The sequence below is a fragment of the Rousettus aegyptiacus genome, unplaced genomic scaffold (assembly GCF_014176215.1).
Source record: "Rousettus aegyptiacus isolate mRouAeg1 unplaced genomic scaffold, mRouAeg1.p scaffold_m13_p_14, whole genome shotgun sequence".
NCBI classification, from domain to species: Eukaryota; Metazoa; Chordata; class Mammalia; order Chiroptera; family Pteropodidae; genus Rousettus; species Rousettus aegyptiacus.
Genome location: NW_023416289.1, coordinates 45,827,499 through 45,845,987, shown reverse-complemented (window position 1 = coordinate 45,845,987; position 18,489 = coordinate 45,827,499). Strand labels below are relative to the sequence as shown.

At 57.1% G+C, this 18,489-nt stretch overlaps 3 protein-coding genes across 3 annotated transcripts; 2 read left to right on the top strand and 1 right to left on the bottom strand.

The window, feature by feature from the left end:
• The first annotated feature begins 366 nt into the window (after positions 1–366).
• Positions 367–10,916, top strand: SLC17A7 (solute carrier family 17 member 7). Its single transcript, XM_016122514.2, has 12 exons — positions 367–557; positions 4,609–4,861; positions 6,019–6,137; positions 6,402–6,516; positions 6,591–6,678; positions 6,861–6,947; positions 7,043–7,185; positions 7,809–7,958; positions 8,131–8,263; positions 8,858–8,968; positions 9,173–9,300; positions 9,504–10,916. Exons 1-12 carry the CDS (start codon positions 496–498, stop codon positions 9,795–9,797), a joined length of 1,683 nt encoding a protein of 560 aa, XP_015978000.1. The 5' UTR covers positions 367–495; the 3' UTR covers positions 9,798–10,916.
• Positions 10,917–11,072: 156 nt separating this feature from the next.
• On the bottom strand, positions 11,073–15,827 carry GFY (golgi associated olfactory signaling regulator). The gene is made up of 4 exons (XM_016122337.2): positions 14,387–15,827; positions 12,219–13,419; positions 11,926–12,099; positions 11,073–11,428 (listed from the first exon to the last, which is right to left on the bottom strand). Exons 2-4 carry the CDS (start codon positions 13,396–13,398, stop codon positions 11,229–11,231), a joined length of 1,554 nt encoding a protein of 517 aa, XP_015977823.2. The 5' UTR covers positions 13,399–13,419; positions 14,387–15,827; the 3' UTR covers positions 11,073–11,228.
• On the top strand, positions 15,812–16,703 carry PTH2 (parathyroid hormone 2). The gene is made up of 2 exons (XM_016122324.2): positions 15,812–15,983; positions 16,476–16,703. The coding sequence occupies exons 1-2, from the start codon at positions 15,823–15,825 to the stop codon at positions 16,648–16,650; spliced, it is 336 nt and encodes a 111-aa protein (XP_015977810.2). The 5' UTR covers positions 15,812–15,822; the 3' UTR covers positions 16,651–16,703.
• Positions 16,704–18,489: the final 1,786 nt, after the last annotated feature.

The window sequence follows — 18,489 nt, the reverse complement described above, 5'->3', positions numbered from 1 at the left end:
GAAGGAAGCTCAGGGGAAGCTGGAACCGAAGGGGGAGAAAATGAGAGGATGAAATGAAGGGAACTGGAGTAAAGGAGACAAATCTCAGATGGGGAAGAGAACTCGGGAGGAGAGAAAATCTGGGATAGACGGAGTTGGGGGGGAGGGGATGGAACACAGGTGGAGAAACTCCGGGATCGGGGGCGACGCAACTGAGAGGAGAGAATTCAGAGCCGGGAGGCTCGATCTACGGCTGGAAGGGCGGGGACAGAACTGGCAGGGCCGGGCTGCTAAAAGAGGCGGGGTCCAGCAGGGTGGGCGTGGCCTCTGCCCCGCCCCGCCCCCGACGCTAAGTCCAGTGACAGCCTCTAGGCAGCCTGCACTCGCAGCCTCTTTCCCCCCGAGCGGAGCTGCGGGGCCGGCCGGGCCGGGGCGGACCCCGGGAACCCGGACGCGGCCGCCCGGGCCCGCGGGCGGGGGGATCGGCGGGGGGCGCCAGCAGCAGGGTCAGCCACCATGGAGTTCCGCCAGGAGGAGTTTCGGAAGCTAGCGGGTCGCACCCTAGGGAGGCTGCACCGGTGAGCGTGGTGGGGGTCTTGCGGGGAGAAGAGCACGAGGGTGCGAGGAGGACGCTTATTCCCACCTGGGCGCAGACAGATAGGTGGACGGGCGATACCCGTGGATGGGGATCCCCCCATTTGTCCGGTTTTCTCCCTCCACCTCCGACGGCACCGCTCTCTCTGGCTCGGTGTGGTCCATCATCTCATTTATTTTTCTTCGCCCCACCCCACTCCGAGCTCTACCCTTTTCTCTGGGACTGTATGCCCCCCTCTCTCTCCAGGTCTCTGACCCCATGCCCCACTTCTGGCTGTTCACCCATCTTCCCTCTGCCTCCTTTCTCCGGACCTCTATCCCCCTCTCTGTGGGTCTCTAGTCCCCTTTATCTCTGAGTCTCTGTCCCCCTGTCTCTGATTCTCTGGCCATTGCTCTCACTAGATCTCTATCAACCTCTCTTGGGGGGGGGCCTGTCCCTCTCTCTCTGGGTCTCTGACTCTCTCCTTTTGGGTCTCTGTCCCCTCTCTTTCAGTTTTTATCCCCCCGCCCTGGGTCGCTCCATCACTGTATCTTTCTCTCAGTTTCAGTCGCTCGGAGTGTTTAATCTGAAGCTAAAGCGGATTGGGGCCCATTGGTCCTTGTCCTTGAGGAGAGTTAAGCTGAGAGGAAGAAGCCATGATGTCCTGGGTCTCTGAGGGGAGAAGGGAGTTGCGGACCAAAAATCAGGCCTCCAAAAGGATACCCACTAGAGCTAAGAGGGACTTCCAGCCAGGGAGATGACTCCAGTGACCTGGGTGTCCCCAGGGCAATCTGGACACCTTCCTCCTGTCTTTCACCCCCAACCCCAGCCTTGGCTCCAAGTCAGAGAAATTACTCAGCTGCAGAGAGCCTAAAAATATCAGGCCACAGTGCGGGAGGAGATAGCCTGATCGGTCCCTACTGCCTTTCCCTCAGACCCTGTCCCGGTCACCCACAGCCCTGACCCCATCTTTAGTTGACTCTCCATCCATCTCATGAGGCCATGCGGGTCCTTCTCTAAGTCTAATACGAGTCCTGCTTGCTGCAGATCACCTTCTAGCTCCAAAGTCACCCCACCCTCTAGAAACATGAAGGATAGGACTAAGGCTGGACAGAGGGAGGGGGCAGGAGGATGGCGCAGGGAGGAAGAGGGGGCGGCGATGCTGAGATAACCTCACCCCTGCTTTCCCCAATCTTCCAGCCCCTCCCCACCCCTTTTCTCGCCTCCTTTCACGAGTTTCTCAAAATACATCAGCGCGAAGTCAGGAGAAGGGAGAGAGACGTGCCGATGAAGCAGGCTGGGGTGGGGGGTGGCGAGGGAGGGATGTGTTCCTTAGGCCCCCTTTCTCAGTCTCTGCTCCTCAGCTTCTCATCTGTGACTGGGTTTCTCTCGGTCTGTCTCTGCCTGACTCTCACCTCTCCAAGCTGCCTCACGGGCCCCTAGAAACCCCAGAGCTCCAGCCAGGACAGCCACCAAAGAATGTGAGCTGAGAAGACATTTGCATCTGAATCCTGGAGTTCACTGTGATGGTTGGAGAGAGGCGGGTGCCCTGTATTGGACACATCACCCTGATTCTATTTAACTCTCTACACAAAGCTGGGGAAACTGAGGCTCAGTTCGAGAAGGGGGAGAAATCAGTGGGCGAGTGAGTACCAGCGCCATCTTTGAAACCCAGGTCAGCCCCCTCGCAAGCCTGGGATGGGGGCTGTAGATTTTCCTCGAGATGAATGATGCTAGAGTGGGTGGAAAACGCTCTTAGACCAAGAAACAGATGGTAAAACAGGTGACTTGGGACAAGGACATAGGGGAGGGGAATGCAGGAGACACAAGTAGCCGAAGTGTCTACTTTCTGAGAGCCAGGCCTTGCGCAAGGCGATGCTGGGGTCAGGAGGTCATCAGGCCCCATCACTACTCTTGTGAGTGACCTTGGATATGCTACTTTCGCTCCCTGAGCCTCAGTTTCCTTCGTTGTACAATGGGAGAGAAAGAAGCAAAAGGGCATATGGAGACAGTGACGTAGGGGACAGAAACAGAGATCCAGAGATATCTGCCTTCTAAGCCCTGCTTTTCCTCATCACCAGGTCTCCAGATTAGAGTTCCAGGCATCCTGGGAGGGGAGTTTCTCCCACTCGTTCTTGTCCTCCGAAAAGCATTGGGGGGCACCTTCTGCTGCCCTGGTTCTCTCATCCTGAAATTGTCAGTATCCCCTTGCAGTTCCCTCTTTGTGACTTCTACTCTTGCCCCCATTTCATAGACATGGGATACTGAGACTCCTCCCATTTAGAGAGCCTTGGACAGAAATCTGACATGTCTAACAGTAACAATAAATGTCACATTTTGGGGGCTGCAATCACATCTTGAGTTTCAGAGTCAAATAGCATCTGATAGCAACCCGGGTCAAAGTCTAATTTCATTGGCTGATATGTTCTGATGGGAGGGAACTGTCATTCTGGGGGCTTCCATTCCCCTCCTCTGGCTCTCTGAACCTGCCCCCCCTCCAGGGTCTCATTCTTCATCCAGCTCCCGGTTTCCTCTTTCTCCCCTACCCCCTGTTTCTTAACATTCCTTCCTCCTTCTTTTTAAGTTCTAGGATGGGGAGGGTGGCTGTGTTCTCTCATCTCGTCCCCCGCCCCCCCGCACCCCCCCCCCCCCCGCCGTCTGGCTGTTCTTTCCTCCCCCGTCCCAGGCTCCCTCGCCTCCATCTGTTCTAGCCCCTTCCTGGGATCCAGCCCGATCCTCTGGCTGCTTACCCGCCTCAGAGAGGAGCTGCACCTCACAAATTACGTCCCAGCCTGTCTCTTCTCAGCCTCCTAGTCTCTGTCTCTCTCTCTGTCTCTCTGTCTCTCTCTGTCTCTCTGTCTCTCTGTCTCTCTCTCTCTCTCTCTCTCTCTCTCTCTCTCTCTCTCTCTATCTCTGCCCTGGGTCTCCTCATGTCCTCTCTCCTGGGTTTCTGTCCCCTGTCTCTGGGTCTCTGTTTCTCTGTTCTGTCCCCTCTTCTCATGAGGTGTCTCTTCTTGTTTTATTCTCTCCTTGTCTCTCTAGGTCTTTGGGTCTCTCTCTTTCCCTCTCTCTCTGGGTCTCTGTCCCCATAACTAGGGATCTCTCTCTCCCTTCTGTGTCTCCAACCACCCATCTCAGCCTCTGCCCCTCTCCATTTGGGTCTCTCCACAACTGTCTCAGAACACTTCTCTCTCCCTGCAGCTTCTCTCTGGGTTTGAAGCAGCCCTTTGAGCACCCTATCCATCATCACAGAGTCAATCCCTGATCCAGAATGGGCGGGGGCGAGAGCCTCACTGGGGACTGAGCCAATCCCCCTACTAACGCCATCTGTCCCTTGCCAGGACACCACCCGCAACTCTCCCGCCCTATCCCCTAGGCTGAAAGCCTGAACTCAAGGTTCCCCTGGGATGTCGGACTAGGCTGCTGGATTCCAGGGCCCTGGGCATGTCCCTGCCCCCACAACCCTAGGAATGGGCTTCTGGTGGCTGCATGGAAGCAGCTGGATGTCAGCTCCACACCTGGGGCCTGGAAGCCGGGAAGGGCATGCCTTGTGGGGGCAGGGGAGGGGGGGGTTGGTATATATAGCAGACGTAACTGAGAAGCATCTGTTCTTTTGACACCTTTGCTGAAGCATCTCCTTAGCGCCTTTTGCTTCCTCGAATAGACTCATATCTGGGAGAGGGGGCTGAAAAGTCCCTGGGCCTTGGGATGGGGGCTGGGGACACAGGCTCTTGGATCACAAAGGATAGTCTAGGGTCTAAAACTCCTGAATCTAGAGATGACAGGGTTTGGGAGAAGGGAACTGAAGACCTCAACGGAGGCCAGGGGCATAGAATTCCTGGTCTGAGGGAGATGCAGATAGAGGGGGATCCAGATTCCTGGATCCTAGGGGGACGAGGGGCTGGTGTCCTGGGGAAGGAAGGAGGGAGTGCCGGCCAAGTTAGAATCCTGGGTCTTTTTCAAGCTGGAGGCTTTGCCCTGGAATCCTGTGTGTCACAGGAAGGAGGGGGCCAGGGCCCTGGACCACCCAGTCTTTGACTCTTGCTGCCCCGCAGCCTTCTGGAGAAACGGCAGGAGGGCGCAGAGACGCTGGAGCTGAGTGCCGACGGGCGTCCGGTCACGACGCAGACCCGGGAGCCGCCGGTGGTGGACTGCACCTGCTTTGGCCTCCCTCGCCGCTACATCATCGCCATTATGAGCGGTCTGGGCTTCTGCATCAGCTTCGGCATCCGCTGCAACCTGGGCGTGGCCATCGTTTCAATGGTCAACAACAGCACGACCCACCGCGGGGGCCACGTGGTGGTGCAGGTAGCTCCGGGCGGGAGCCACCGCGCTGCCCCGCCCCGATGACGTCATATACGCCCAGGCGCAGCCCACGCCCATTTGTACCGCCCCCTCACCTCTGACCTCGCCCCCGGAATCTCCCCTTCCTAAGCCCCGCCCTGATATAAATTAAGCCCTCTCCTTTTGATTTTGCGTCCGTGATTTCAAAATGTAGAGCTTGCCCCTGCAATTAGATTCCCTTTGCGTTATCTCTTCTCCATTGTAGGCCACCTAGCAACCTAACTCCACCTGTGTCTTACACCTGTCCCGTGTCACATCTATTTTATCCCAGTCCCGTAGCAGGTTCCTCCCTAAATTTTCTTTCATTATGCAAATATCAAGTCTTTTTTATTGCTATTCTAACATTTTAGATACACTGGAAAAAGTGCCCTGCAATTCATTTTTTGACCTTAAAGATTGTTTTAAATTAGTTTCAGATGTACAGCATAGCAGTTGGACATTTATATAATTTACGAATTCTCCCAATTAGTCTAGTACCCACCCGGCACTATACATACTTATTACAGTATCACTGACTATATCCCCTGTTCATCCCTGAATTTCGATTCTGGCTTTTCCGGAATTCTGCTGCTGCTAACTTCCGCTTCCTCTGCTGTGGCCATTTACCTAAAGCCGTGCCTCATGTCAGACCTTCTCCCTATTTTAATTTTAGTGTAGGCCGGAAGTCGGTCTCGGCGAAAAGTTCTGATTATGGCTGTGGCCTACTCCACCCCTCGCTCCCTTCCAGTCAGGCCCGCCCCTTTGTCTACCTCTTGTCCCTAACTAGAACCCATCCAGATCACTCTGCAAACAGTCCCTAAATTGGTTGAAATAGAGAAAGAATCCCCGCCACGGTATATGGGCCCCTAGACGTTGAGAAAAGGGGCACAGAGGCAAAGAAGCAGGGAGAGAGGCGCCTACACAGCAACGGGGCCCGGTTGCTAGGGTGGTACCGGCCCTGGCGACGTGCAGACATCTAGTTCGGCCAGACCGAGGGAAGACTCTGGCTCTGATTAGCAGGTGTTCGGGCTCAAGAGAGTTTCCTTGTTTCTGATTGGCCAAAGGACTAGGTCTGTGGGTAGTGACTGGCGCAGGGCAGACCTGAGGAAGGCAGCCGGTTTGATGTGCCTTTTGGCCCACAGAAAGCTCAGTTCAACTGGGATCCAGAGACCGTCGGCCTCATACACGGCTCCTTTTTCTGGGGCTACATTGTCACCCAGATTCCTGGAGGATTTATCTGCCAAAAATTCGCAGCCAACAGGTATAGGGGGTGGAGTCTCGAGGTGGGCGGGACTACGATCGCGTGGGTGGAGTTAGGGGTGTGGCCTGGCATTCGGGGGCTGACTCTGGGGGAAATGGGCGGGGCGGGGGCGGGGTCTTAGGGAAAGGCGGGGTTTGTGATTGGGGAAGGTAGGAGTCACAGGGAAGGTGGAGTCGGGAGTTCTGGGGAGTGGGGTTCTGCTGTGGATGAAAAGAGCAGAATCCACGGCGGGATAGTTGAACTCTTTCTTCGAACTCTTCCCAGGGTTTTCGGCTTTGCTATTGTGGCTACGTCCACTCTAAACATGCTGATCCCCTCGGCTGCCCGTGTCCACTATGGCTGTGTCATCTTCGTGAGAATCCTGCAGGGGTTGGTAGAGGTAAAGCCCCACCCCATCCGACCCCGCCCCCTTCTGGCCTCTCTCCTCCTTGACTTTGGCTTTCTTCTCCCTAGGGGGTCACGTACCCCGCTTGCCACGGGATCTGGAGCAAATGGGCCCCACCCTTAGAGCGAAGTCGCCTGGCAACAACAGCCTTTTGCGGTGAGAGGAAGGGGCTGGGATCTAGATTTGTGGGTCTGAGAGAGAAGGGGGACCCGGACCGATGTATCTGTGCGGGGAGGATCTTGTACTTGTGTCACTGAAGAGCAGCGGGGGCTTGGGGTCCGCACTCCTGGATCTGAGGGTATAAAGGTCTGTTCTCCATCCCGAATCCTCCCCCTTAGGTTCCTATGCTGGGGCGGTGGTCGCGATGCCTCTCGCCGGGGTCCTGGTGCAGTACTCAGGATGGAGCTCTGTGTTCTACGTCTACGGTGAGGGTCCCGGACGCCTGGGTCCGGGAGGCGCTGGGGCGAAACGAGGCCGGTCGTCACCTCGCTTCCATAACCCCGCCCCCGGCCCTCCCCAGGCAGCTTCGGGATCTTCTGGTACCTGTTCTGGCTGCTTGTCTCCTATGAGTCCCCAGCGCTGCACCCCAGCATTTCAGAGGAGGAGCGCAAGTACATTGAGGAAGCCATCGGCGAGAGCGCCAAACTCATGAACCCCGTCACGGTCCGGGCCCAAGCCTGTGGGGCGGGGGCTCGGTGGGGCGAGGGGAGATATCCAGGCAGGGAGGCAGGAGAAAAGGGGGCTTCAAACCCGCAAGCGTGTAGGCGTGGACTCTCAGAGGAGACAGGGTGGGAAAGCAAAGTGGGCGAGGCTAGGAGGCGGGGTTAAAACCGGGGGAGTCTGCTGTTAACAGCGAAGGGCCGGGGCTCCAGGGGGGCGGAACCACTGGTGGGCGTGGTTAAATCAGCAGACGCAGGATTGGAGTGTGGGGGTTTTGCTTAGATCTTGGGGTGAGCGAAGCTAGATTTAGGGGTTGTAATTGAATGCAGAGAGACTCCTGGGCCCACATTTATGGGTCTCTGAGGGTCATCGTCGGGTCCAGATACGTGCAAACCGGAGGAGCCACTGTAGAGTCAGGACGCCCCTGTATCCCTGAAGTGTCACCGTGAGGCTAGGATCCCAGGGTCCCCAAGGGGGACATAGTCAGGTCGGTTCCCCTGGGGCTCTGGATGATATAGTGAGGTTGGGAGACGTGGGTCTCTGCGAGACTTAAGTGGGGTCTCTGAAGGGACACAGAGTGCCCGGCCCTGGTTCGTCTTAGTGGCTCCACCTTTCGTCCCTCACAGAAGTTTAACACACCGTGGAGGCGCTTCTTCACGTCCATGCCAGTCTACGCCATCATCGTGGCCAACTTCTGTCGCAGTTGGACGTTCTACCTGCTCCTTATCTCCCAGCCCGCCTACTTCGAAGAAGTGTTCGGCTTTGAGATCAGCAAGGTTGGGCCCAGGAGGAGAGGGCAGGAAGCGCGGCGGGGTGAGGGGGAAGGAGAGGGGCCCGGGTCCCACGCGCTTGGAACGAGAGACAGGGAGGAGCCGGTGGTGCACGAACAGGGTGGAGACGCCGGCCCGGAAGCCCCTGAACCTCCTCCCCGTTCTCCCACCTGCGCAGGTGGGCCTGGTGTCAGCGTTGCCGCACCTGGTCATGACCATCATAGTGCCCATCGGCGGCCAAATTGCTGACTTCCTTAGGAGCCGCCGCATCATGTCCACCACCAACGTGCGCAAATTGATGAACTGTGGGGGTGAGTGGGGCGGGACCTAGACCTAGTCTGGGCCAGCCTGGGCGGGGCCAGAACGCGGTGGGGAGGAGCCAGGGGTCGGGACCGAGGGAGGATGCGGCGGGGTCAGAGGGCGTATCCCGGCGTGTCCAAAAAGGTGGAGGCAGGGTGAGGCCGGGCCTGGCTGAACCCAGCAGAATCTTAGGTGGCTGTCTGAGGCGTAGGTGGGAAGTGTGTGTGATTATCGAGGTGGAGCAGAGGCGACGCCAAGTTGGCTCTGGAAGGGCGGGGCCTACACAGACTGGGCGGAGAGGACGGGAGGTAGGTGATGAACAGGTGCTGCGAGGCGGGGACCGGGAGACACGAGGGTCTGTCTGGGCGGCGTGCTATCTAACAAATGAGAACAGAACGAAAGGAGTGAAGGTGCAGGGGTGCGGCTGGGACCCTGCGTCCTCAGGGCGTGGCCTAGTCAAGAGGTTGGGGAGATCAGGGCGGGCGAGGGCGGAATGGGGGCCCGACCGGGGGCAGGCGTGGAGCGGACAGAGGGAGTCCCGGGCGGGATCAGGTCTGGAGAGGCGGCGAGAGGCGGCCGGCGCTCAGATGAGGCGGCTTCTTCAGGCTTCGGCATGGAAGCCACGCTGCTGTTGGTGGTCGGCTACTCGCACTCCAAGGGCGTGGCCATCTCCTTCCTGGTCCTCGCCGTGGGCTTCAGCGGCTTCGCCATCTCTGGTGAGAAGCGCGGATCTGCAGCTTGGGGGACTCTGGACAGCGCTGTGGGGAACTTCCGGGCTCAGGAAGGGGACCTCCCCGCCACGCAAAAGGTGGACTAGAAAGAGCAGCGAGGAGGGGGGCGGTAGGAGTGCGGGCAAGGGCGTCTCAGAGAAGTCACTGGAGGGAGATTCGGGCGTGACGCCACCTGGCTCGCCTCGCCAGGGTTCAACGTGAACCACCTGGACATCGCCCCACGCTACGCCAGCATCCTCATGGGCATCTCCAACGGCGTGGGCACGCTGTCGGGCATGGTGTGCCCCATCATCGTGGGTGCGATGACCAAGCACAAGGTCAGTGCGCCTGCCCTGACTCGTTCGCGCTCCACATCTATGCATGATACCTCCCTGACACGTATCGCTGTCCCTGGGATCCACCGCTGCCCTCTCTAGGTGTCTCAGAGTCTCTCTGGACCTGTGTCCCCCTCTCTGGGCATCCCCTCCCCCTCTCACGTTTCGCTGGCTTCCGGTCTCACCACCCCGTTGTTCCCTTACAGACTCGGGAAGAGTGGCAGTACGTGTTCCTAATTGCCTCCCTGGTGCACTATGGGGGTGTCATCTTCTACGGGGTCTTCGCTTCTGGAGAGAAGCAGCCGTGGGCGGAGCCTGAGGAGATGAGTGAAGAGAAGTGTGGCTTTGTTGGCCATGACCAGCTGGCTGGCAGTGATGAAAGTGAAATGGAGGATGAGGATGAGCCCCCTGGGGCACCCCCTGCTCCCCCTCCCTCCTATGGGGCCACGCACAGCACAGTTCAGCCCCCAAGACCCCCACCCCCTGTCCGGGACTACTGATCATGTGCCTCCCACCGGATGGCAGTTTCCAGGACCTCCATTTCACACATCTCTGGCCTGAGTGACAGTGTCAAGGAACCCCATGGTACCTCCCTGATGCTGTCTTGCCTCAGGCCTAAGAAGCACTTTCCCTGGTTCCTAGTGCTGTCAAATTCTCTTCCTTTCCCAATTGCCTCTCAGGGGTAGTGAAGCTGCAAACTGGCAGTTTCAAGGATACCCAAATTCTCCTAAAGGTTTCCTTCTCCATTTGTTCTGCCTCAGTGGTTTCGAATCTCTCCTTTCAGGGCTCTGTTTGAATGGACCGTTCAATCTCTTGCACTCTCTCTCTTGTGGTTTTGAGGCTACTCTGCCCTTTCCTTTAACCCCAGGGACCCTGAGATTCCTCAGCTCCCTTTCTCCTTTCTGAAAACTCAAGTCTTCCTCTAGAAGTTTCACGTCTCTCCTGACTCTATTCTGCATTTTCCAGGTTGATTTAACCAATCGCCCATCCCTTCCACTCTAGAGATTGATTCTCACCAGCGTTTCTGAGGGAAAATGGCAGTTTCAAGCTCCCCCAACCTCTTCACCCCTCCCTCCACCAGCAGATTCTGCTGAAGCACCAAATCCCCTAAGACTTTCTCCCTAGTTTAGCACAATGTTTAGGGAAACAACCAAAATGATGGTTTTATCAATATGCCTCTCTCCACCCCCATGCACTTTTTTTGACATGGTGTTCAGGTCTAAATAGTGGCTGCTCAAGTTCATCAACTCAATGGTTTGAAGCCACCACCACTGAACTTCCCCATGGTGGTTTTGAGATGTCTCTCTTCCCACAATTCCTTGCACTTTATTCTCCTGGGTGGTTTCAAGCTACCCTCATTTTCTCAGTGGCCATTTGTTGTGTCCCTCAGGGGCTAAATGACTCAAAATCTGGGATTCTGCCCCACTCAGATGCTCCTCTTTCAGTTTAGAATTTGGGGTACCTATATAGAAGAAGTCACGGAATCCCAGAAAAGGGAATGGGGCTGGGGCAGAGGGATGTTTTTCCTGGGGCAGGGTTGTGTCTTTGTGTCTCTGTGTCTGTGATTGTAAATCTTGTCCTTCCCCACTCCCCATAAAATGCTTTGATGTAAACACCCAGTTGTTGTCATTGGGTTATCGGCGGAGGTCACAGGAGTCCCAGCCCCCAGCCCCCTCCTCCTCCCGCAGACATGGTATCCTAGGACCCCAACCCCCCTTCCCCCAGGACCCAGGCTGGAGGAGGTGTCTAACAGTGGGAACACGTGATTTATTCGGCTTCAGCTGGTGTTCTCCTCTCGCAGCTAAAGCAATCTCTGAGAGTTGGACTCTATCCGGAAGTACCACTAAGCAGCGAAGCGTGTCTGGAGGACAGGACCTCTGGGTTTCTCCTCCATCTGGGGATGGCGCGGATCCGGCGGGACCGAGCCAGGCTCACACGAAGTTGTTGGGGAGCGTGGCGGGGGAGAGCGGCTCCAGACGCTGGGGGCGGCCCCCACGGGGCGGCGGGGGCAGCTTGGGCGGCAGCGGGGGGGTGGGCGGCGGCTGCTTGGTGGCGATGTGTGATGGGACCCAGGCGTCCGGCGCATAAAAGTAGAGATCGTAAGGCTCCTTCGGGGCGTTCAAATGTATGACTGTGGGAGCAAAGGGGCGAGGTCATCCCCAGGCTGACAAAGGTCCTGTTGCTTCTGCCGCGCTGCAGAGGAGGCGGGTCAGAGGATGCGACCCTCCTTTGGAGCTGGGTTTTCAAATCAAATGAGATCCGCGGAATAGATTTGGGGACGAGGCGTCCACGCAACAGGGGCGGGGCCTGAAGTGAAGGGGGCGGAGAATGCAGGGTACCAGGCGAGGGAAGGGGCGGGGCTTGTAGGGAGCCTGCCGCCAGTCCCAGCTGGGCTGGGGGCGGTGCGTGTTTGAAATTTCAAAAAATGGTAGTTCTTTTTCTTTTTTCTTTCTTTTTTTTTTTTTTTTTTTTTTTTTTTGCGGGGGGAGGCAGGACTTGACCACGGAGGGGTCAGGGTTTCTGTCGACCTTAGATGGGGGACTCTCGGGGCTCCCCAAAATGCCAGGTGAAACTAGTTTAAAGAAACGTGCTGGCACTCGAGGGCGGGGCGCTGTAAGGGTCGCTCACCCGGCTCGTCTCCGTCGTTTGGCAGCCGGTGGTGTGCGAAGGGCCGATGTTGACTCGCCCGGCGGTAGAGACACCACAGCAGCAGGAAAATGCCCAGCAGCAGCCCAACCCCCGCGAAGAAGAAACACAGGGCCCCGCCCACTGCGCCCCGAGGGCGCCCCGCCAGGGTCACGCCTGAAGGAAGAGGCCAGAGAATGAGCATTCTAAACTCTCAGCACCTCGCCACCCAGACTTAGCCGTGCATCTTCAGTCCCCTCCCCTCAGACCCAGGAGTCCGGGGCCCAGTGCCTCACCCGTCTTCTCCACTCTTTCCACCACGATGATCGTGTTGACTCGCTCACCTCCGCTGCGCCGCTGGGGGGCCCGTGGAGTGGCAGGGGCAGGCTGACTGGTGGGCCCTGGAGGAGCAGGGGGGCCTACAATCCGGGCTGAGAGAGGAAGGGCGTCTGGCCCTTTAAGGCTAGAGTTCTGGGAGGTCTTGGGCTCAATGGTCCCAAGCGCATCCGAGGCGGGAAATTTAAGGAATCCGGCTTGAATGGCCACAAGGGTTTCTGGTTCAGTATTCAGGGGCAGCTCGCTTAAGGCAGTAGCTCGGTCCTTGAGGGGTGCAGGTGTTTCTGGGTGAAGACTAGTGGAGATTCCAGGGTCGGAGGCCACGGGGATCTCTGTTGCATCTTGGTAGTGGGTTGTGGGGAATTCTGTTTGCGGGATTTCAGTGGGGCGGGGGTTGTGGGTTACATGGGATTCTGGGTTGGGGGGTTTGGTAGGGTCAGAGTGGAGGATCTGGGGGAACTCAGAATTTGGAGACTCAGTGGTGTTGGGCTCATGGGTTTCTGGAGATTTGGGGTGAAGAGTCTTGGTGGAGTAAGGGTTTGGGGTCTCAAGGGCTTCTGCATGTGAGATTTCAGTGGAGTTAAGTTTTGGAACCTCTAGGGATTCTTGGTGTGGAGTTTGGGTAGGGTCAGGGTTGGAGGTCTCAGGAAATTCTGGGTGTGAAGTTTTGGAGGGATCAGGTTTGGGGGTTTCAGGGGATTCTTGGTGTGGAATTTCAGTCGGGTCATGTTTGGGGTTCTCAGAAGTTTCTGAATGTGTCATTTGGGAGGGGTTAATTTTTGGAGTCTCCAGGGATTCTGATATTGAAGTGTTGAGTGAGTTAGTTTTGGGGGTCTCAGGAGACTTTGGGTGTGGGGGTTTTTGGAGGTCAGGATTGGGGGTTTCAGTGAAATTATGAGAGGAGGGCTCAGGGGAAACCGCATGAGGCATCTTGGAGGGCTCAAGAGACGCAATCCCAGGGGATTCTGGGTTAAGCTGGTCGTGAGTGGAATTTTCTGTAGCATGAGGGGAGGTTTGGGAGGGATACCCCATTGCAGGGACATCGGACCCTGCAGGCGGTGAGGCCGAAGGGGCAGCCTTGGAACCAAGCCCGGCGAGGAGGAAGGTGAGGAAGAAGAGGATGGGGCTGAAGGATTTCATAGCTCTGGAAGGCGTCTAGAGCTGCGGGGGAGCAGGCAGGAAAGGGTTAAGGCAGGAAGCCGCCCGGAGAGCCCCAGTACACTCCCAAAGGCCACGCCCATTCTCGAAGTCCCCGCCCACTTCCAGAAGCCCCGCCCATCACTCCCCAGGTAGACCACATCCCCCGACCGACTTGCATGAGGAGAACCCAGTTGCAACTCCCTGAAGACTGGGGCGGTGGCCACTGTAGCTAAGGGACACTGAGGCGCGGGGCTTCTTGGGACTCGTAGTTAATATCTTTGTTTCCCCAAAAGGGTTCCAGAAAAATTGTGGAAAAACGACACCTCTCCAAGCTCTCAGACCTCCTTAACTTGGACTTCTCAGAGTGTAGACCTCGGAAAGGACAGGAGATTCCTTCCTCTTCTAGGGCCCAGGGGACACCTTCACTCAACGGTTGTTTACACTAGAAGAGGCTCAGAGGAACGAGTGGGGGCTGGGGGCCAGAATTCCTGGATCTGGGGGCCAGAACTCCTGGATCTGGGGGAGGAGGGAGAGTCCTGGATCCTGGGCAAGAGGCTGCTGGGGGTTTAGACTCTCAGATGGTGGAGGGCACTGCGGGTCTAAAGTCCTGGTTCTTTAGAGAGAAAAAGCCTGAAGCTTCAGACGCCTAGAATTTTGAGGGAGCCAAGCTTGGGGAGCCACATTACAGAGGAGAAAGGAAATGGGAGTCTTGAAACCTTGGATCCTGAGTGAGAAGGAGACTTGGAACTCTGAGTCTCCGGTCCTCCAGAGATAGAGTGTCAGAATCTGTATTCCTCAGTCTGCAGGAGGAGAGAGCTGGGGTGGGGGGTGGGGGGAACTCAGGTCTCTGTTTATTGAGGATGGAACTTAGATTTCAAGGTCTCAGGGGCTGATCTGGGGCAGAGATGCCTAGGTCTGCGGTCAGGTGGGGGTGGGGGGGCGGATACCTGCATGGGACAGGGTCACTTGGGGCCCTGGGGCCTCTTACCTGTTGTTCAGAGGGGTCCAAGATAACAGCAGGTGAGTAGAGCTGGATGTAGAGATCAGTGAATGCTGCAGAATGGTTCTGGGCAGAACTGCAGCAGGTAGGGTCCCAGGGGCGTAGGTGACGCACCTGACTCCCTCCCTGGGGATCCTGGGAGCCTAGCGACAAGCTCTTAAAAGGACAGAGATAAAAGACCTGGTCTATGGAGTGGGGAAGGGAGTTAGGGACTGGGTCCTCTGCTGGAGGGACGTGGACCAACCAACTATCTTCCCTTTGAAACTAGAGGCCTGGGCCCTCTGTCCTCTCCTATCCCCAGCTCAAGGGTCCAAGTGCCAAAAGTCTTGTCCCTGTCCCCTCCATTCCTAGACCCAGGAGCCCAGGTTCTGTTCCCCTCCTCTCTAGGGAACTAGGAGTCCAGCTTCCCATGTCTTGCCAGTCAGAGATCCAGATTGCTACTGCCTTTCGGGACTTCCCAACCTTTGCCTAACTCCCCTGCCATGTAGAGAGTACCCTCTTAAGAGCCAGGGTGAGTGGGGCTTGGAGCTTGGAGCTTGCAACACCTCCAAACTCCAGCCCAAGAAAGGTTAGACATATCCATGGGATAGGTCTGGGTCCTGTCTGTCTTTCCTCTTCATCATCTAAGACTTTCATGATTTTGCCTGTCACTTTACCTGCCTTCATACCCACCACACATACACTTAGCTTTCTCTTGCCTTTCCCCGGTCTCTACCTCGCACTCTATCTTTCTGGTTTACTACCTGCCCAGATTCATCTCTGGGCATCTCTGTCCAGGCTGGCTATCCTTCCATTTCTTTCTGTCCTTTAAGCCTTTCCTCTCATCACTAGCTGGCTCTCTTTGTTCATTTCCTTCCTTCTCTATTCCTTCCATTTCCTTTCTTTCTTCTTTGGTTGCTCCCTTTCTTCCTCTCTTCCCTTTCCTCTGTCACTCTGTCTCTGTTCTTCCCTTTCAGGGTTACTTCATCTCTTTATGCCCCTGCTTCTCCCCATCAGGCCCTTCTCCGTGGCTTTTCCAGTGTCTCTTTCTCTCTGTGCCTCTGGTTTCTGTTCTGATGGTCCCTGAGCCAGTCTCTATTTTTATCCCTCTGACACACCCCCTGTGTCCACTTCTCCGTCTGTCTGTCTCTCCCCCTCCCACTTCTTCTCAGGTCCCAGCTCCTGGTCCCAATTAGTTGGTGGCCGCCAAAGCAGCGGCTGGGCCCCCACCCCCAGCTCATTACTGCTGGCGGCTCCTAATGAGCCTGGGGGGAAGCTGACCCCGCGCCCCGAGCCCCCTGGTCTGCGTCACTGCCCGCTGCGGGGGCTGTGGAAGGGATATAAGGGGGCTGCCAGCCTCGCAGCAGGAGCCTACTGCGCGGTAGGGGGCCCTGAGAGCTACCAGGGGTGGGTGGACTCTGGGGTCTGGGGTTCTGGGCCAGGACATGGGCCTCACTGAGCCCTTCCCTGTCTCTCCACAGGTGATGGAGACTCGCCAGGTGTCCAGGAGCTCCCGGGTGCGGCTGCTGCTGCTGCTCCTGCTGCTCGTGCCTTGGGGCGTAGGCACTGCTTCAGGCGTCGCCCTGCCCCCTACGAGGGTTTTCAGGTATGTGCAATGCCCAAGACTCCCAGGGAGGGGCGGGCAGAGAGGTGGAAAGAGACCCAAAAAGATGGGGGAAGAGAGACTCAAAGAGAGGGACAGAGACCCAGAGAAAGGAGGACAGAGGCTAGGGTCGGGGAGAGATGGGGGTGGATGGGGAATCAGCAAGAAAAAGAAACAAAAAGAGATTCTGAGAAAGGCCTCGAGAGACTCGAAAGGAGTCAACGCAGAAACGGATTTGTCTTTTGAAAAACAATCGTTGGGTTCTGGGGGTGTGCCCGGCCATGCGCTGGGGGCGGGCCAGTGCGCCAGACTCGATCTCCGTACTCAGGGACTCCGAATGTGAACTGAGAGACCCGCACAGAGAGAGAGACGCGGACAGAGAGCCCCTCCGCAGACGGTGCAGTAGCGGGGCTTCGAGTTAGAGCTCGGGGAGGACAGGCTGCGGCGGGCGGAGGCCTGGAATCGTGGTAACCGCGTCTCTCCGTCTGCCCGCAGCCTCCGCTCCCCCGGCGGGGCCTGGGTGGGTCCAGCCAGCCGCCTGTCGCAGCGCAGCTTGGCGCTGGCGGACGACGCGGCCTTTCGGGAGCGCGCGCGGATGTTGGCCGCCCTCGAGCGCCGCCACTGGCTGAATTCGTACATGCACAAGCTGCTGGTGCTGGACACGCGCTGAGATCCCGCGCTCACTTCAATAAAGACCTCGCTGTGCTTCCGCCTGCACCTCCTTCCTGCGCCCGTGCGTGTGTGGAGTGGGAGGACGGGGTACCGGGGCGGGCTTAGCGCCCGCCACTCTGGCGTCTCGCCCCTCAATCCTCTCGTCTCTCCTTTAAAAAATCACCTCTATCTCCGTTTATTTATTCCCCCGCTCGATTTCTGCTCTACCCCCGCCACCCCCTCTGTCCTGTCCTCTTACTCTCTGCCTCTGTTCCTCTCCGTCTGTGTCTCTGCTCCCACCCCACCGCCGGTTCTGTAACGTCCTGGGTTTCTGCCTCCTCTGGGTCTCTGGCGCTCTCCGGATGTCTGTCCTCAGAGTCTTTGTACTTTCCTTCTTCACCTTCCTGGCTTCCTGGCTCCCTAAGAATCTCTGTCTCCTCTCTACCTTTTCCGGCCTCTGGAACTCTTCCTTCCATTCTTAATCACTTCTTTCTCTTCCCGACTCCTTCCTGTCTTCCTTTTTTTCTTCCTTTGGATCTCCGCCTCTCTTCCAGCTCTCATTTTCGCTGAATTTCTCCGTTTCCGCCTTCTCTCTGGGCGCAGTGGGAAGAGCGGGGTCTCTGGTGTGAGATGCACCTGCCATTAAAGACCAGGTTCGCCCAAGTCGAGCTGTGAGGTATTGGAAAGGGCTTAACCTGAGCCTCCTTTTCCTCACTTGAGGATTAAACCACTTACACTATGAGAGGACTTCGGCCCAGCGCCCGGCACGAACCAAACGCTTTCATTAGAAAAGGGGTTCCTCTCTCTCGCAGCGGCCTCCAGCAGTTTCTTCAGTTTTTAGACCGCGCCTGCCCTGGGATACCATCGGAGCGGCAAGTTGGGGCGGGAAGAGAGGAGACCAGGCGCCAGGCTCGGGGAGACGCGGGGCGGGGAGACTCGGGAGGCTCCGCCAGCCCTTCGGCCCCGCCCCTCAATGGTGACTATGGCAACCTACTCCCTAGACACCAAGGGCTTTGAATCGCCCGCGCGGGGGCGTAGCTCGTGCGGATCGCGAACCGATTGGTCTAAGAGGTGGTTAATCTGAGCGAGGCCGCGAGCGGGAGGGGGGCGGAGCCTGCACTAGGTGATTGGCAGGCTTTTCGATAATTTGCATTTTCGGAGGCGGGCTGCGCCCTAATTGGCCCTTAGGTCGTGAAGTAGGCCAATTTCTCCTTTAGTTTAATACTGAATAATGAACAGCTGTGGTCCTCAGAGCCTACAAATAAACAAGACTCTGAAAGTCAGGAGTAATTTCCCCAAGTTGCCAGCCTTAATAAAGGTCAAAAAGAAAACTGGAACCCAAATCCGCCATTTCAAAGTCTAGACCTTTCTACTACTGCCATGGAGGAATGGGACTACAACGTTACGAGCAGTTGCTCTATGCCAGGCACTTTCCTAAACTCTGTGAGGAGCCTAATCCCGTGCCTGGAGGGCCCGGCAGCAGGTCTTGGCCAGTGCTCTTCCCACACTCCACTTCCTCCCTAGATCTCTGCCTGGTGTTTGGGCCTTTTCACAAAATGCTGCCGGAAATCCCTTCCCTCCCCCCTCCCCAGGAAATTCCAGCAACTCCATAGATTTTGAACACCATCTACAGCTAATAACACCCAAACCCCCTTAGCCAGAACCCCATCGCTCAGGGCTCCAGCCACCTCCTGGAACCCTGACACTTACCTGCTCTCAAATGAGCTCAGTGCATTCCCCCAAACCCACTCCTTCTCATGGGTTCCCCATCTCGGGAATGGCTCCACAGTCTACCAGTCACTGGGTGGGACCCAGGTGCTGTCCTCACCCCTTCTCTCCCTCTTCATCCGCCTTCACA

Excerpts from the sequence above, each read along its gene's own strand:
- SLC17A7 (XM_016122514.2), top strand. The coding sequence starts at position 496 with ATGGAGTTCCGCCAGGAGGAGTTTCGGAAGCTAGCGGGTCGCACCCTA. Across the intron at positions 4,862-6,018 it reads GGGGCCACGTGGTGGTGCAG|AAAGCTCAGTTCAACTGGGA; the intron begins GTAGCTCCGGGC and ends TTTGGCCCACAG. Across the intron at positions 7,186-7,808 it reads AACTCATGAACCCCGTCACG|AAGTTTAACACACCGTGGAG; the intron begins GTCCGGGCCCAA and ends CGTCCCTCACAG.
- GFY (XM_016122337.2), bottom strand. The coding sequence starts at position 13,398 with ATGAAATCCTTCAGCCCCATCCTCTTCTTCCTCACCTTCCTCCTCGCC. Across the intron at positions 12,100-12,218 it reads GGAAAGAGTGGAGAAGACGG|GCGTGACCCTGGCGGGGCGC; the intron begins GTGAGGCACTGG and ends CTCTTCCTTCAG. Across the intron at positions 11,429-11,925 it reads AAACGACGGAGACGAGCCGG|TCATACATTTGAACGCCCCG; the intron begins GTGAGCGACCCT and ends TTGCTCCCACAG.
- PTH2 (XM_016122324.2), top strand. The coding sequence starts at position 15,823 with ATGGGCCTCACTGAGCCCTTCCCTGTCTCTCCACAGGTGATGGAGACT. Across the intron at positions 15,984-16,475 it reads CCCCCTACGAGGGTTTTCAG|CCTCCGCTCCCCCGGCGGGG; the intron begins GTATGTGCAATG and ends GTCTGCCCGCAG.